The 16,731-nt window shown below is 37.4% G+C and overlaps 1 protein-coding gene across 5 annotated transcripts in view; it reads right to left on the bottom strand.

Moving 5' to 3' along the window:
• The window catches only part of Bltp1 (bridge-like lipid transfer protein family member 1), a 200,419-nt gene that overhangs the window by 75,087 nt on the left and 108,601 nt on the right, over positions 1-16,731 (bottom strand). For all 5 annotated transcript variants that reach the window (XM_071614729.1, XM_071614732.1, XM_071614730.1 and 2 more), the window contains exons 43-49: positions 14,678-14,897; positions 14,081-14,239; positions 12,415-12,590; positions 8,909-9,084; positions 4,538-5,244; positions 3,873-4,118; positions 1,758-1,851 (exon numbers count right to left, since the gene is read on the bottom strand). In XM_071614729.1, coding sequence (XP_071470830.1) covers positions 1,758-1,851; positions 3,873-4,118; positions 4,538-5,244; positions 8,909-9,084; positions 12,415-12,590; positions 14,081-14,239; positions 14,678-14,897 — 1,778 coding nt within the window. The remainder of the gene's footprint in view (positions 1-1,757; positions 1,852-3,872; positions 4,119-4,537; positions 5,245-8,908; positions 9,085-12,414; positions 12,591-14,080; positions 14,240-14,677; positions 14,898-16,731) is intronic.

Raw genomic sequence — 16,731 nt, forward strand, 5'->3', positions numbered from 1 at the left:
TGAAGCCCTTCTCTTAAGTGATACTAGAAAGAAGAGATCCAAGGGGACAGAGCACATATGACATTAGCAACATCTAAAGAAACTCAGTTTACTTCCTGAGCAGGCTAAGGCAACCCTGGCCCTTCAAATTAAGAGTCTATCAAGAGATCAGGGGCTCTAACCTCTGTGACTTTCTACATAAGCATCAGAACTTGGTAGAATAGGTACTGGCATCTCTTCAGACTAAACACATGATTTTAAATGTTTTGATCTTTCTGAACCTCAACTTTTTGTTCTAAAAAGTGGGGATAAAACCACCCGTTCACAGCATTGCAGTGCAGACTGAATAACTGATGTGAGGTCCTGGCCCACTTCTTAATATTTTCACGTCAGATAATAACACTCCCCCCCACCCCATGCTAAGTAAATAGAAAAAGATCTCATCTCTCACAACCTCTGGTATTTCCTGGTCTTTCTTTTAGAACACTGCTTACGAAACGTGATCTAGACCCATAACGATGCTAGTTTATGGGTCCAAACTATTCCAGCAAGACTTAAACCTAAGATGATTGCTTGAAAGAAATCATCAACACTCATAGCAAAAAGCGACAACCCACTTATAAACACCCACTTCAGGGAATGTTCCCAAACGGTCACCACATCAGGTAGATTTTTAAGTACTATGACTAGAGCTATAACTGATGATTCTTCTTAGTCAATCTATGGCCAAAGCTTCCATTCAGTCATCCATTAGAATGCTGGATGCACTGCAGGACAACAGAAGCACAGTTAAGCTGTGACAGCAAGAAGAGCAAGTGCTCAAAACCTGACCTAAGTTATCAAAACACACCGTAGTCACAGAAGAAAACTGTTCCATGAAAGGAAATTAGGAGCAAAGGTACATACTACCAAGGACACGAAGAAGTCAAACGGTTAAATGTGCTGATCACAGATTAGTAGTCTGAATGCCCTGTGTAAAGGTGATCATCAACAGAGTTCTTCCAAACAGGTCCAAGAACAGAACTTAAAGGGAAAAGGTTCAGAACAAAGTCAAAATAAAAACACAGGAAATCAGCACAGTGGCACACACCTGTAATCCCAGCAGCTCAGGAGACTGCGGCGGGAGGAATCCAAGTTCAAAACCAGCCTCACAACTTAGTGAGGCCCTAAGCAACTTAGTGAGACCCTATCTCAAATAAAAAATAAAAAGGACTGGGGATGTGGCTCAGTTGTTAGGCACCGTGGGTTCACTCCCGGGTACCCCCTCCCATGGCTACCTCTACTATTACAAGAATTTCATAAGCTTTTTGGTTAAATTCATTAAAAGCAAAAATGACAAGAGAAAGTTTTAAAATCAAGTGTGAATGAGTAACAACTACTTAATATAAAATTAAGATATGGTCAATATTCTTTGCCTATAATATTGTTTCAAGCAACTATTTGAATTACATTAACATTTATTTACATCTTATATGTAAACTGAAATTTGTTCTGTGATCACTTTTCCTGTTAGACAAACTTACAAAGTACTGGGAGTTAGCTTTGTCAGGGGCAGGGGAGACTAAGCAGGTAGCAACAACTGTTTTAGAAAAAAACATTCTTTTCCTAAGAGCATTTTATTTGGTGATATTCTTAATGACATTTGGAATCTTAGTGCCTGAGATCCTTATGTATAAACCTAAAAATCTACCAAGTATGAGCTCATCCAATGAATATCAAATTTTCTGAAAGACTCTAATGAGCAAGTGAAAGAAAATAATAACATTTAACACACTTACTGTATATTTGGGGTAATTCCTTCAAGAAGAACGATATTAACTCCACCAATATGAGCAGTGGCACATGTCTCAGTCATCTTTTGATGTAAAACATCTTAAATATGGGAAAAACAATTATTAGAATTCTGGAAATAAGATAACTATACTTCATATTAAAATTGCATTTTATTCATGATATACTCAGTAACAAAAGATAACTATAAAGTTATGATAAAATCTGTTCAAGTATTTTGGAAATACTTTTTAAAAATTTCCTTACAGGTCTTTATTTCTCTGTAATCAGATACACATACACAGTACCTGCAAAATACACACTTCAATATACCTTTCTTGCATTAACTAGCCTTTGGTACCAAAACCCTAATAGCATTTTTAATCTCAGAAATACTATTTAGTATTTTCTAAGCTTATTTCTAAACTTTCTTAGAAAGAAAATTTGAAAAATTAAAAATAAAGGAAAAAGAATTCATAATTAGCACCCTTGGTCTATGTAATTCCTATGATTTTAACATAGGGTATCAATCTTTTTATTACTTCCCAAACCAAATGAAATTATACATATATATCACTTCCCACTTTTTTCATTTGGCATTTTTTCATATTAATAAATTCTACAATATAATAAACAAACAAACAAACAAAAAACCAGCCAATTCTTTAATGCCAGACTTCTGGCTGATTCTCTGTTCAGACATCTTTTCACACAGTCTGACTTTTTTTCTTCTACCCTGGTGTGTAGATCTGGACTTGCTGAGTCAAAGCATACATATAGTTTAAAGATTCTGATAAAAAGTACCAAATTAAGCTTTGAGAAAGTTAAAGCAATCTGAATTTATTTAGAAGTGAATGAAAATAACCATTTCCCTGATTTTCACCAAAACTGGGCATTATCATTCTTAATTTGTTGCTAAACCCTTAGATAAACAACTGATAACTCTTTTTTTTCAACCACTGAAGTCAAACCAGTTGTTTATGTCAGCTCAGCCAGGTGAACTTTCGTATACTATGTCCTTTGCTTATATGTCTAAGGAGGACTGATGTGTTTATATTTTCCTTAGCAATTTATAATCTATATAGTTTCTTCAGGGAATTTTTTAACAGTATAATTTTAGTTTTTAAATAATAAATATATAAATAATAAATATAGTTAAAGAATATATAATGAAAAGTAGGTTCAAAATAACTTTTATTTAAACCTTACATATTTGTAAATCATTAATAAAAACATGACTCATAAATTCCTTTATTCATATAAAATAACCTGTCAGTTTATTTTCACAACTAGAAAGAAAAAATGCTGATATTATAGTCATTGCTGTGAAGGAATCCCTGAAAGTTTAGTTTCAAATTGCTGTATGTACGTTAGCACTTATTTTTATTTTAGCATCTCAGAAACTAGGATGCATTTTATAATCAACTGCAACTGTTGGGCAACATTATTTTATGACACATAAAATCATGGTGGTTTGTTAGATTTACTGAAATGCCATACCTGTGTGATCACTCTTGAGATGTACGGTACATTTTCATGAACGCATGAAATTTTCTATCAACTAATGAAATTTTGGGGGGAGTGGTGCAGGTGACTAAGCTACAGCCCCAGCCCTCTTTACTTCCTATTTGCCACAGGGCCTAAATTGTCTAGGCTGGCCTTAAACCTATGATCCTGCGGCCTCATCCTCATGATACCTGGGGTTGCCGTGTGCACCCCCTCTCCAGGCTTTCGCAATGACTTCTTACATGATGCCAAAATGAGCACTGGGTTATAAAATTACTATAGCAGTTAACAAATAAAAGCAAATAATTCACAAACTTCATTATTTTCTTAATATTTTCAGTTACTAGAGAACTCTTACTTGTGGACATTGAAAGATTTTCAAAGATAAAGTGCCTCTGGCATTAGACACATTAGCTATAGCTAGATATTTATGTTCCTAAATGTTTTCGCTGACTTCAGAGCTGCCTCAACCTGCTGGTCTTCAGTTACACTCAGAGTCCTCAGGACTCAACCCAGAACCTGGAGTCTCATCTCTGGAAGGAAAGGGGCCCAGTGGGACTTCTGGCCACTGGCTCTCTTGAGCAGAGCAGCACTATGGTAGGAGGACCCCAGCATACCTTTCATCTTTTCCTTCAGGGTGAAACTGCCATGGATTCTCTTTAGTTCCGATTCCATTGTCAGCCCACCAATGTCTGCCTCTAGATGCGTGCGGTTCACCATTCCAATCCCAAACACTATTAGAGTAACATGCTGAGGCTCAGAATTTACCAAGCTACGTTTCCTCTGTGTCTTGGTCAAACTGTTGGTGTCTTGCTCATTCTCAAACACAACTTTACATGTTGGCTCTGTAGGGCTCCGCACTCCTTTATAAGTAAATGGAAATACACTGTTAGGCCTGAAAACTGAAAAATGGAAGGACATTGCATATACCATCTCATCTTTCTTTCATTCACATTTGCAACAAGCCTTCTTCCTCACCAAAATGATCTAAGCTTTTCAAAACAACATTTTCTAAGTTCCTACTGAAAGTAAACAGCAGAGCCAGATATTTGAAATCTAGTTTGTCTGAATCCCTTAAGAGCACCCTATGTGAGGGAGGAAAGATGGGAAACCAGGCAGTATGAAAACGGAAGGCCATGTCTATTTATTCTCCCGGCAGTGTCAAATTTCTCTGCATTTCAATTACCCATCCAAAACATTTTTCAGGATGAACAACTTGATATTTTTTTTATTACTGCTATTCTATAAACAGATAATTTTAAATCACTAAAATTTCTGTTACCTGCAGGTCCAAATGTTTCTGAAGATTTTTCTAATATTCCTGTTGGATCAGAGATGAGTGAATAGAAGTTAAGCAGCTTATACATGTTCTGCCAACACTCAGCCGAAGGCTCACTTTGTTCTGACACTGTGATTGAATCAGAGTCATCCATATGAATAGTCATGTGGTCCACCACATCTTTTGAACCTTTCCTAGACACTTTTGAAGTTCTTCTTTCAGATCTGCCTAATGAATTTTTGTTCCGGGATTCCTTTTTGTTATTCTCATTGTTGGTCCGTTTGTTCTTTGCATTATTTACTCTACTGCCACCATTAAGACTTCCTCTAGAACTGCGGCTGAAGTCAGAAGAACGAAAATCTCGATGCTTTCTGGTTTTGAAAGTGGGTGTTGGGGAAGCTGATCCGGCTGTGTATCTGCTAAGTTTAATGTCAGTCTGAGTTGCTTTGATATCATCTATCATTGTACTAAACTGGTGAATGAGACGAACCAAAGCCATATCTACATGCTGGCTAATTGACTGACAAGAAATAGTGAAGTTGCAGTGGAAGGTATTATAATAGCGCTTGTTAAGATCGTGGAAGGAAAGGGCACTGGTGGAGTTCTGAGGTGTGCATACAGACTTCTCCATTACCACAGCACTGATGCTAAACGTTTCCAACATTAGTGCTGGCTTGAACTCCAGCGGAGGAAGATTCACGTGCCCTTGCCTAAGAGTTCAAAAAAAAAAAAAAAAAAAGGACAAGACTTTACTTCTTTTTTCTAGAACTACACATCTTTATAAATTTGTAAGCAGACTAATCTCCAAGGTGAAATCTGGCATAAGCCATATAAATAATTTTAAGCAAGACAGCCAACAAGATTACGTTTTTTTTCACTAGACAGTCTTCCCTATGGATTTTACTCTATAACTACTAAGTCAAAGTCAGTCTTCCTACACTAAGAAATGATTTCAATGAAGCGATAAAACAATTCTTTCCTGCCATTCAATGGTAGAAATGATGGCTCTATAATTACAGATCAATTAGAACAAATCCCTTAACCTCTCCACCCTCTCTGTACTAAACTACATATTTAATTTCTTCATATTTAATGGAATTTTATTTGCCATTAGAAAGGAAACCCCCATGGCATGCTTTACCAAGTTTTACAAGGAGAGGAAAAGCAACTGAAATGAAAATAAGAAATATACATGAAAAATACTTAAAATCTTGTACAAAAATTATCTTGGAAAATCCTAATTAAAGATTTTTGTATAAGAATATGAAGCTCAATTTTAATTTAAACCCCCCGAATCTCAAATTTCCATAAAACAACTACCAATAACAATCTCAAATACCAAAACTTTTAAAAAGGTTATTTTCCCACTCCTTTTCATGTGTACTCTGACTGTACAGTCACATAGGTCAAATTAAACATCAACCTTTTCAGTTACCAAAACAAACAAACAAACAATAACAAAAAACAAAAGGTGCTTTGAAAATGTTCCCAATTAAAGAATTTACAATTTTAAAATTGCATTTCCTTAATGAATACTAGTATTGCTTATTTAATAAGAAAAGTGCTGCATCCTAGTATAACTCATGAGGTTGCACAACCTTAGGGGAAGCCCACATTCAATGCTGACTATGTGCTAAGAAAAGGAAAACTCTGATAATGAGAATCAGAACTGCAAAGTAAGAATCTAAAACAAATTTTCAACAGTGGCAAGAAAATCCTAAAGCCAGGAAATTCAAGTAAAAGGGGAAAAAAGCCAAACAACTGAGAGTATGACTGAAAATTGGAGACAAAGAGCTGGGGCATGGGCTCAGCATAACAAAAAACACAATTAAAACGCAAAAATATGTTTTAATCCTTAGTATGTGAAACTACTTTGATTGGAGACAGCAGGGATAAGAAGGCATTTATGAGACTCTATTACATTCCAGACTCTATGCTAAATGTTTAATAACTGCCCTGGCTGTACAGCCGAGTGGGAGTTGAACAATGTGCTTCCAAAAACAAAACCAGGTGAGACTGAAATTAATGACACGAAAAGGACAATGCACTTAAGATATCCAAATAAAGTAAGAAGAGTTTCAGATGGAATTATGGGAGATCTGAGAAATAAAAGCCAATAACGAGTTTGTTATGAGAGTGTACAACATTCAGAACTGAGATGGTAGTAGAAAAATTAAAAGGAATGTTAAATTCAACTAGACCAAAGGTAATTCAGTTCAGAGAGCACAGAATCTCTCTGGGAACATAAAAAGGGAAGTGTAGTTGGAGGAAGGTCTAATCTCCACCAGTATGACATGCACTTCATAGAAAGGATGGGGGTGGATTTCAATGTTCCTGTGACATTAGAAAATCCTCAGATACTCTGACCTGAAAAGAAGAAGGCTGTGACTAGAATCTAATTGCATGTATATGTAATCCACATCTGTCTAATTATGTATAGATTCCATAGCACCTGCATGTGATCCACATGCATGGACATGTATATAATGTATGTGTGCATGAACAGATACATGCACATACAAATATATTTAATTTTGTGAAAGCCAGCTATTACAAATAGAAATACAAGTTTAGCTCAGATCTTTCAACCCTAAAGAGGGAGTACATATAGTTGTATTAATGTTTTGCTGTCTAGGTTCAAATTTGAATAAACTTCAATCACTATGGTATTTACTCTGAGGACAGGCTTGCTACTAGGTCTTCACTATACAAACAACAGACATTTATCACTATCACTCCCTCAGTCTGTCAGTGATTGGCCAATGCACATTTGCTTTCAGGCAGTTACCTGTGTTGCCCCTGGTTTCCCAGTGATAATCCTCAGACTATTTTACAAAGATAAGTAATCAGAAGAAGCTGGATAACAAAGATGAAAATTAAACAAAGACACTGGTAATACTGGTAGAGAAATTCGACTCAGTATAAATGGGGTGGGAAAAGAGACAGGACCATGGAACCATAGGAATGCTGATTCGTTCACTCTGGGGAAAAACTAGGTGTGCAGCCAGAGGAAGTGGCAAGGTAAATGCACTGACCTACAGAGGAAAGCGGGAAGTAAGAAGACATCCAGAGGAAGCACTGCTGACACTATTCAAGACACAGTTCCTGACACTAAAGACAAAGGGTTGGAACCAATTGACCCTTGCTTATAAAGGAGTACGACATTTCTTCAAAGCACAGAGAAGATGCTCATTCAGTGTTCTAAGTTGTACAGTGAGAAGGAAAGAACTGTGCAAAATACCCTTTGAGAGGTTTTACAAAGAAATAAAGTTTAATTCTCAACATTTCTGATGTTTTATATTACAAAGTATTAAGTGTTACTTTTTCATTTTTCTATACATGTGAAATTAACATAAAACTTCTAATGTTTTAACAAACATTTCAAGGTCTTAAAAGCAACTTCATCCCTATTAGTTAAAATCAGTCTCAGCTTTTGTGGCTACTGTCATGGTACCACTCTACTGTGAACGGCAAGGAGTCCTGTATTTAATAGAAAAGACAAGGCAATTTTGGTGTTCCTGTGATATTAGAAATCCTCAGATATTCTGACCTGAAACAAAATTTAAGAAAGCCACAATTTCCTCTATATCACTCTGTGAAATTTTATAAAATCTAATTCTGTTAAGTTATAAAAAGTATTAAAAAGAATATTTCAAGTGAAAAATCTATTTTACTTAGCTATATATTGAATAAAAGTGCTCTTTACTTCTAATCTACCACCTTGCAAACGCATGAATAGGATTAACTGAAGGTTGCATAAACTTTTAGTCACAAATGCTATCTGGGACCATACCCCACCCCACTATTCCTACTCATGAAAGGTCCAAGATCAGTTAGGTCCTGTTAGTGGGCGTCCCACTGCCTGTGAAGCAGTTAAGAGACTGTCAAGGTTTAAGAATACAGATGGCAGCACAAGACGGCTTGTCTCCCACCAGGTTACTCAGGCTCTGGCTCAGTTTCTGATGGCTGCACTCAGTGAGGTCTCCATGCTGCTCCTAATTCAAAACACCACCTGCTGCAAGTCAACTCAGACAGCAAGTGAAGAATCCTAAACAGATGTGAAACTGCAATCCATAAGGCCACAGATACCCCACTGCTGCAGGCCAAGTAGGTAACAGTGAATGCTTGTATCAAGAAATGCACTTCAGACAACCCTCGTATGGTATTAAAATGCCTTAAAATAGACCTCTCAATAAGTTAACATGATGAACAAGTTAATTCATTTAAAATGTGCCTACTTTATTAAACAGAAATTATCTTCTAAATAAGATATTAGAATCGTTTTCTCACTAGGATTAGAAGAAAACAAAGTTAAAAGACAAACAGGAGGTACAATTCTTGCACAAAATTATATAACAAAATGCAAAAAGATACCTTCTTGCTCTTTTGCCTTTTCTCTCTTTGGCTGTATCTGAATCCACAATATCTGCTCTGAGGCAGTCCAAAGTCCCCGAAAATGAAAGGTGTTCTCCAAAGTACATTCGGTAGCAGAGTGGCACTGTGTCCTGTGACTGGATGCCTGTATGACTCAGAAGAGGTTTAAAAACGACCTGAAAGACAACGAACACTTGCTTGGTTGTAATAGTCATCTAACACTTGTTTCTAACAGTCCTTCCTTGACATTGTAATCATGTTTACAGAATTGCGTTACTCTGGTTAAATCTCTAGTTAACTAGGTTTCCCAGTCACTAACAGGTTATCCGGCAGAAGCAACTGTAGGTGTCCAGCAGGATGGCACTACAATCTCTAACTACTGACCCTGCTGCACGGTTCTTTTCCTCCTCCCACACCTCCACTCAGGTGCTGTACTCTGCTTTGCTCAGCCACCTCCCGACTCTCATAGTATATTCTCCCACAGTGGTCTTTCCCTGATGCTTAAAAATCCTATCTAAATTGACAGGTACACTTATTCAATGAGACCCAAATCTACATTTTCAATTGTCCTACATCAATCCTAATGGAAAATTCTTCCCTCTACAAAGCTGAAATCATCCTCCATCTTTATTAATATTAATCATCAATTTATGCTCCAGGCTAATCCTCTGCACTCACCAGGGGGTTGGTTTCTGACTGAATTCTTTTTCTTTGCCATCTCAATTTATCATTCTGAATGACTTCATCAGCCACACAGAAAACCGGACCCACAGTTAGTTACCTTAGGTATGTGACTTCTTTGTCCCCATAACCTTGACTTAAACTGCATTTCAGCATCTTCCTTGACTACATCTCTTCACCTAGTTTTTTTCTTCCTGCCTCTGCTGTCCATCATACCTATCCCCATAGCTGTGCATCTAAGCACACCAAGAGAAAATGACATCTTTCACTGGAGCTTTAACTCAACCCAAACCTGCAACTAGGTCTTCAGCACTATTTGCCATCTACCAGGGAGCACTGGTGAGGTCTTTTACCCATTCAGTGCAGACTTCACACATGTCTAAATCATCTCACCCAATTTTTAAATTTTTTAACTGATACATTAAAAACTTTACATGCTTATGGGATACTATATAATGTTTCAAAACATGTATATATCGTGCAATGTTCAAATCAGGGTAAACATATCTATCTCTACCTCCAACCTTATTTCTTTTGAGTGAAAACATTCAAAATCTTATCTCCTAGAGATTAAACATATACACTGTACATTATCATCATCTATAGTCAGCTTACTGTGCAGCCAAACACCAGAACTTCTTTTTCCTATGCAAATATAACTTAGTATTAGTCAATTGACCATTCCTCATCCACCCCTCCCCTTCTTCCTCTCCAGCCTCGGGAAGCCACCAGTTCTATTCTCAACTTCAATTAGAACAATGTTTTTAGATTCCACATATGACTGATATCACATGGCACTTGTCTTTCTGTACATGGCTTATTTCACTTAACAACATAATGATCTCTGACTCCATCCACATTGTTGAAAATGACAGGATCTATTCTTATTTTCCTAGTGGAATAGTATTCCATTCTGTATAGTTTCCACATTTTCTTTATCCATTCCTCTGTGGATGGGCACATAGGTTGTTTCCATTTCTAGGAAAACAGTGCTGCAATGAACATGGGAGCATCAATGTTTCTTTGACATAATGATTTAATTTCCTCTGCATTTAAAACTAGTAGTGGGATATTGCTGGAGCCGCTGGTACTTCTAATATTTCAGAGGAACCTCCATATGTGTTCCACAAAGAATTCACTTTACACAATATGTTACAGTACTATTTAATATTAATATTCTTGGCGGATTTTAGAATCGTGTATGTAACAGTATCTCTAAAACCACATACTGGACACTATTACTACAATGAATCTATTGCACACAACAAAACAAACAAACAAAAAACCCTTTTCCTACTCTCCCTTTTCTAAAGAAGAAAATTAGCAAGTCCCTAAAATCTACTCATATTATAGAGAAGTAAACGTCGTGAAAATTTTTAAATGGCTGACAGAAACGAAACATAAATGACCTCCTTTTGTGAGAGAAACATTGAGGTTAATAATGTGCATACCAAATTCAGTCAGAAACCAAAGCCCCTAGTGAGTACGGAGGATCAAGCTGGGAGAATAAACTGGTGATAAAGATGGCTAGGAGGATGGTTTGAATTTTGAGGAGGAAATAATATTGTCACTGGGACCAACCTCAGATAAATGAAAGTGTGGACCTGGTTCTCATGAATAAATGGCACCTGTCCCTTAGACGGGGTTTTTGAGCTTCAGGAAAAACAGTGAGCAAGAATGTTCCGTGGGAGTCAGGAGGAGGCTGAGGAGAGCAGTGGCAGCATCTCCTGGGCTGCGCACCGCCCTCACTGCCTGCCCCAGACCCTGAGTGGAGGGTCCCTTCTGTCTCTGCGGCTGGCTCCAGGTCCCCACACCTCGTTTGCACGTCTGCTACACCCCCAGCTCTTCCTTGCCCCTGGCTGTTTAGGTATGTGAATGTGTTCCAGCCTTCTCATGACAAAATGAGGATTCTCAGTACTCAGCGCTCTTGCCCCAACCTCCTGCTGCCTTCTGGTCCAACTAAAAAGCACGTTCCAAAGGATTTTCCTCCTCATGCTCCCCATTTAATCTACTGTCCCATTTATGGCACACCTATAAAAACTTCAACTGAGCCCACATATACTACTTATGGTGACTTTGGATATTTATGGTTTTTTCTACTCTTTTGAGGGAAGTAATAACTAAATGATTAGTGATGATATTCATTAATGATGTCATGGATATTAATAATATGTAAGTTCTACATTATAATTTCTAACCTATCTTAATGCACCTGTGTCAATTTCATTGAAAAATTCACAAAACTGGGAAATGGGACTTTAATGGATTAAAGGAGATCTCCATAATATTTCTCCTTTACCTTTTCAAACCCAGAACCATTGAAGCTCAGGGTCTCATTACCTCTGTTGTGAACTATTTCAATAACTCACCTTTCAATTCTAGTTACTCTAATTCAACCATTTAACACATGGCTACTACTATCTTTCTACATGAATACATTTCTAAATGTATACTTTATTTCTCTGTTCTAAGATCACTACCTCCCAACTGTTCTCTCTGTAAAATGAACTTACTCTTAACACTGTACTAGACCACAGGAATGACTAAACTTTCTAGTGATGTCATTCAGCCAATTTGTTAAAAATAACAAAAAATGTTACTATGAGGCTCTCTTCTCTAATGGCCAACTATAGATACTTCAATGCATTTACAATTAATCCATGTACTGTTTTAAAGCTCCTCCTATTTGCATGAAGGCTTTTAGCAAACAGGGAGAGCATACAAATTCTCACTAGAACTCCAACGTACCCAATGCTTTACGGTTTCAGTGGCTAAGTATTGCCAAAGGAGGAATCATTATAATTACAGAAAACAGACTGGCTCACCTGTGCATCAGCTAGCTGAACAGCAGGAAACCCTTGGTTAGCTTCTTCTACACCTGCCACATCATCCTGACTAGTGCTATGCTGAGAATGTGTCCCATCCAATGTATTCTGGTCACTAGACAAGACAGTGTTGAAATCCGAGGCTGAGGGTATTGTAGGAAGATTGGGTGCAACACCTAACAGAATAAAATTTCAGTAATAAAATGTAAATTATTGTGAATAAAAACATAAAAGGGCACAACAAGGTAGATTCTTTGAAAGTACTGTAGTGACATTATCAAACCATTTAAGTAAAAAACATTAGTACTTTCAGGTTATTTTACATACATGATTGATTTATTAATGAAAATTAAATTTTCAGAAAATAACAGTCATCCTTATACAATAGTAGGGCCTATCAGTCCAAAATGTAGAATTTTAAAGCAGTAGCAGGCTGCCAAATCAAGTACAGCGAGGCAACAGTTAGGGTCCCTGGGGCAGAAGGAGATAACATAGCATGCTTTCTTTCCTCTGAATACTCTTTATCATTTAACCTGCAGGCAAAGCTCTCATGACAGAGGGGAAGAGTTCTTTCCTGGTTCTCTTGAAATTTAAACTATATTCTCTCTGGATGGTGTGCAACTAGCACCAGATAGAAGCATCAAGCTCTCTTTCACCTTCTTCAGTCAAGGGCCAGTGCTAAGAACCCGCATTCAGTCAGAACCAAGTTTAGCTCCAGATTAAAGGAGGTTCATGCCAGCCAGAAAAAGGGCTGAATAAGTCGTACACATCAACCAGTTTTCATTCTTTCATATGGTGTGTTTGAAGATCTACCTGGAATTCAAATAGTTGGTACCTGCCTTCCTTAAGCAGCATCAAAGACTACTTTGCTATTCTTTACACACACACACACACACAGAGTATACATATATATGTATATGTTATATATGAGAAAATAATACATTAAGTAAACTTGGAAAAACAGAAAAGGAAAGGTAGGTCTTCGTGTATTTCTGGATATAGCTACCATTACTTCCTTGGGTAATGGCCTGCCAGTCTTCTTCCTACATACACATATTCTCTAAAATAAATGGCCCTCCTTTGTCTCTCTCCTTGAGAAAAGGAACCTTACTTTACTCTTCTAGTACTCCTTTAGACTTCACTAAACATTTATTAACTATAAAGATGGTAGGAATAATAGTTGTGTCTCAAAGGGATCTGGATCCCTTATGCACTTAGGGAGAGAAAGTATGATTCATATAATTATTTTCACAAAGGTTAAAATTGTCTTCCTTTCCAGATGTTTTCAAACTCTCACTGCATGATTGTGTCTCAGAGGGATCTGGGTAATCCAAAAATATTTTCCACATTGTAGGTATATAAGGCTAGACTTTGCGTTCTTTTCATTTTCTGTTTTGAAAAAGCAACACAGCCACACTAAATGGAAATATTAAACTCTTCAAATTCTACACAACTCGAATCTGATGTAGCTGCCTTTCTACAAGCACACAGGGCAACTGTGACTGTTCACCATCCTTTCTGCTAACTCTGTTATCAAATGCATTTATAAAAGGGGTAATTTCAACCAAATGGTACTTAAATTTCTGACACTTTTTGTCCTCTGACAAACAGGATTTTGCTATAAGTAGGTATGCCACTTAGACCAAATAATATGATAATCCAATACCTGTTGGAAGACTGTTGTGTCCTGATTTTGTGACAGGAGATTCTTGCACTGCACCACCTCGGTTACCCACAGCGTTTGACATCCAGTTATAGAAACTCACAGACGATGGCTCAGACAGCAAGGGATGCTCAGACAGCATGTCGGTGGCCACTGAATTTCCTAAAATTAAGGTCTTACTGAGCACAGAATTACTTATGCACATAGAGACAGAAAGTATGATTCACATAATTATTTTCACAAAGGTTAAAATGCCCTCCTTTCCAGATGTTTTCAAACTCTCACTGCATGATGTTGGCATTTTGATACTAAGGCACTAATAAACAGCTTAGTTTTACTTTAACAGGGTAGATTCTACGTTGGTTGGTCAGGCCAAAACCCATATCACATGCCCATGTTGACTTTAGATGGCACTACAATTTAAAAATATAAACCAACCAAACTTAGGAACAACACAATTGTCTTGTATTTTCTCAAAAATAAAGTGTAATATTTATATGAAAGATTAGTTATGTGACCAAAGTATTATATTTTAAGAAAGGTGTTTAAAAATTCCCCCATAAAAAGTAAAGTTGTAATGGCCACATCTAGGGGAGGCACCTGTTCTTGTCAGGGAGCTACTTTTCACAGCTGCACTGCTTCTCTGAGGGGTGCCTTCCAGAAGGTTGTGCAAGCTGGGGAAGCTGCCGGTCAGGTAGCTGAGCAGGCTCTCCTTCCTCGGACTCTCCTTTACTGGCATCCCTGTGCGTCCAACATGCACTGGGGAATCCGTGGCAGTGTCTCCGCTGGTGTAGCTCAGAGAATGATATGGATGAATGCCCTAGAAGGAGCAACAAAGCATTCTTTCCCATGCATATAAAAATGACTACAGAGAACTATAACCACCATGACCTCTGCCATTACTGCTAGCAGTTCTGCACACTGATGCCAAAATGACTGTGTCCACCAGGACAGGATAAATGGGAGATACCTGTGAGCAGGTTCTATAACAATAATGTTCTGCAGTAATAATAATGTTCCACAGTACATTACACAGGGCCACTTTTATTGTTGATATTATAGTGAAGCATATTGCCTTATTTTAACCATGTATCATTAATTCCCTCCTAAAGGAAGCAACTCAAAGTCCACAGCACAGCCTGTCGAACGGATGGTGGGAAATCAAATGCTAGTTAAGACCTGGGGAGCAGGAGACAGGGCAACAGAGCTTCCGAAAGTTAGGGGTAAGGTGTTGGTGGAGAAATCCCTATGGCCAGAAGAAAAAAGTGGCCTAATATAATTCCTTCCATCATTGTTCATTTACTGAACCAGCAAAGTAATACCCAGGGACAGTCACCCTTACACAAAAACTAACTAAAAAATATATTCACTGAAAATGATCTGTAACAAGATAGATACCATCAAAAGCAAAGTCTAGGAACTCACAGAAACTTTATGAATGGAAAGCTATCTACTTTCACCACCTTCCCACAGCTTCTTATTTGAAGTCATCACAGACTCCTCCTACCTGGAAGGAACCTTCTCACAGGAGCAAAGGAGGTGGAGGCAAAGGCTCAGTGCTGTGAAACCCTGTGAAGTCCTAACCCTCTGGGGAAAGCAGAAAGGGCTGTACATTTTACATGGAGAAAAGGGGAGGAAGAGTGTCCATGCAGGCAGAGACGAGCACTTACAACATATGAAACACATGCTAATAAAATAATGCATGTTTTGTGCATTATTTTATTTAATCCCCACATTCTCTAAAGCTGGAAATAATTTCTAGCTCACAAAAGAAGAAAATTTACTAATATCACCTACAAGGGAATAGTCAGTTGTAATCCCTGACTTCTTTCCCCAAATTCTTCACACTGCACTTTTAATCTGACACTCTGACACCATGAGTCCGTTTTCTTACATCTTCACCTAAAATGTACACTATCAAAAGTTTTAGTCTTCCAATATGATAGGGGAAAAATGGAAATCTCATTTTAATTTATATTTATTTATAAGAGAATATATTTTCACATGTGCACATACATTTTCTGTGACCTGCCTGTTTATGTCCTTAACAATTTTTTTTTTTTTTCTTTTCGGTGTTTGGCCTTTTACTTAGTGATTAGGACAAATTCTTTATATTTTTGGAAAAAAGTATCTTGCCGTGTGTCTATTTTGTTTACATTTTTTTTCTGTATAGAAATTTTATATTTTAATGTTGGCTATCAATTATTTCTTTTATGGATTCTGTGTATGGAAGTAAGTAGACTTTTTTTTAAACTTTATTTTATTTATTTATTCTTATACAGTGCTGGGGATCGAACCCAGTGCCTCACATGTGCTAGACAAGTGCTCTTCCACTGAGATACTACCCCAGTCCCCTAAATGTAGGTAGACTTTTAAATAAAGAAAGCAAAATTATTAACCATTGATTTCAGCATTCAGAAAAGCAAATGAGCAGAAAAAATGACCTACTACAACACAAGCTTATTAAGTGGCAATCCTCTTCTAGGCACTTTTGAAGTCTTAATTCAGTTACTTCTCAGAGGAGTTAGCACTGAACCCATCGGGCAGAAGAGGAACCGACACAGGATGCAATGAAGAGCTTATCAGGCACAGAACAGGATTCAAGCCAACACAGTTGTTACCAGGGCATGTCGAGCCATTTGGCTACATGCTGT

Source organism: Marmota flaviventris, chromosome 7 (assembly GCF_047511675.1).
Source record: "Marmota flaviventris isolate mMarFla1 chromosome 7, mMarFla1.hap1, whole genome shotgun sequence".
NCBI classification, from domain to species: Eukaryota; Metazoa; Chordata; class Mammalia; order Rodentia; family Sciuridae; genus Marmota; species Marmota flaviventris.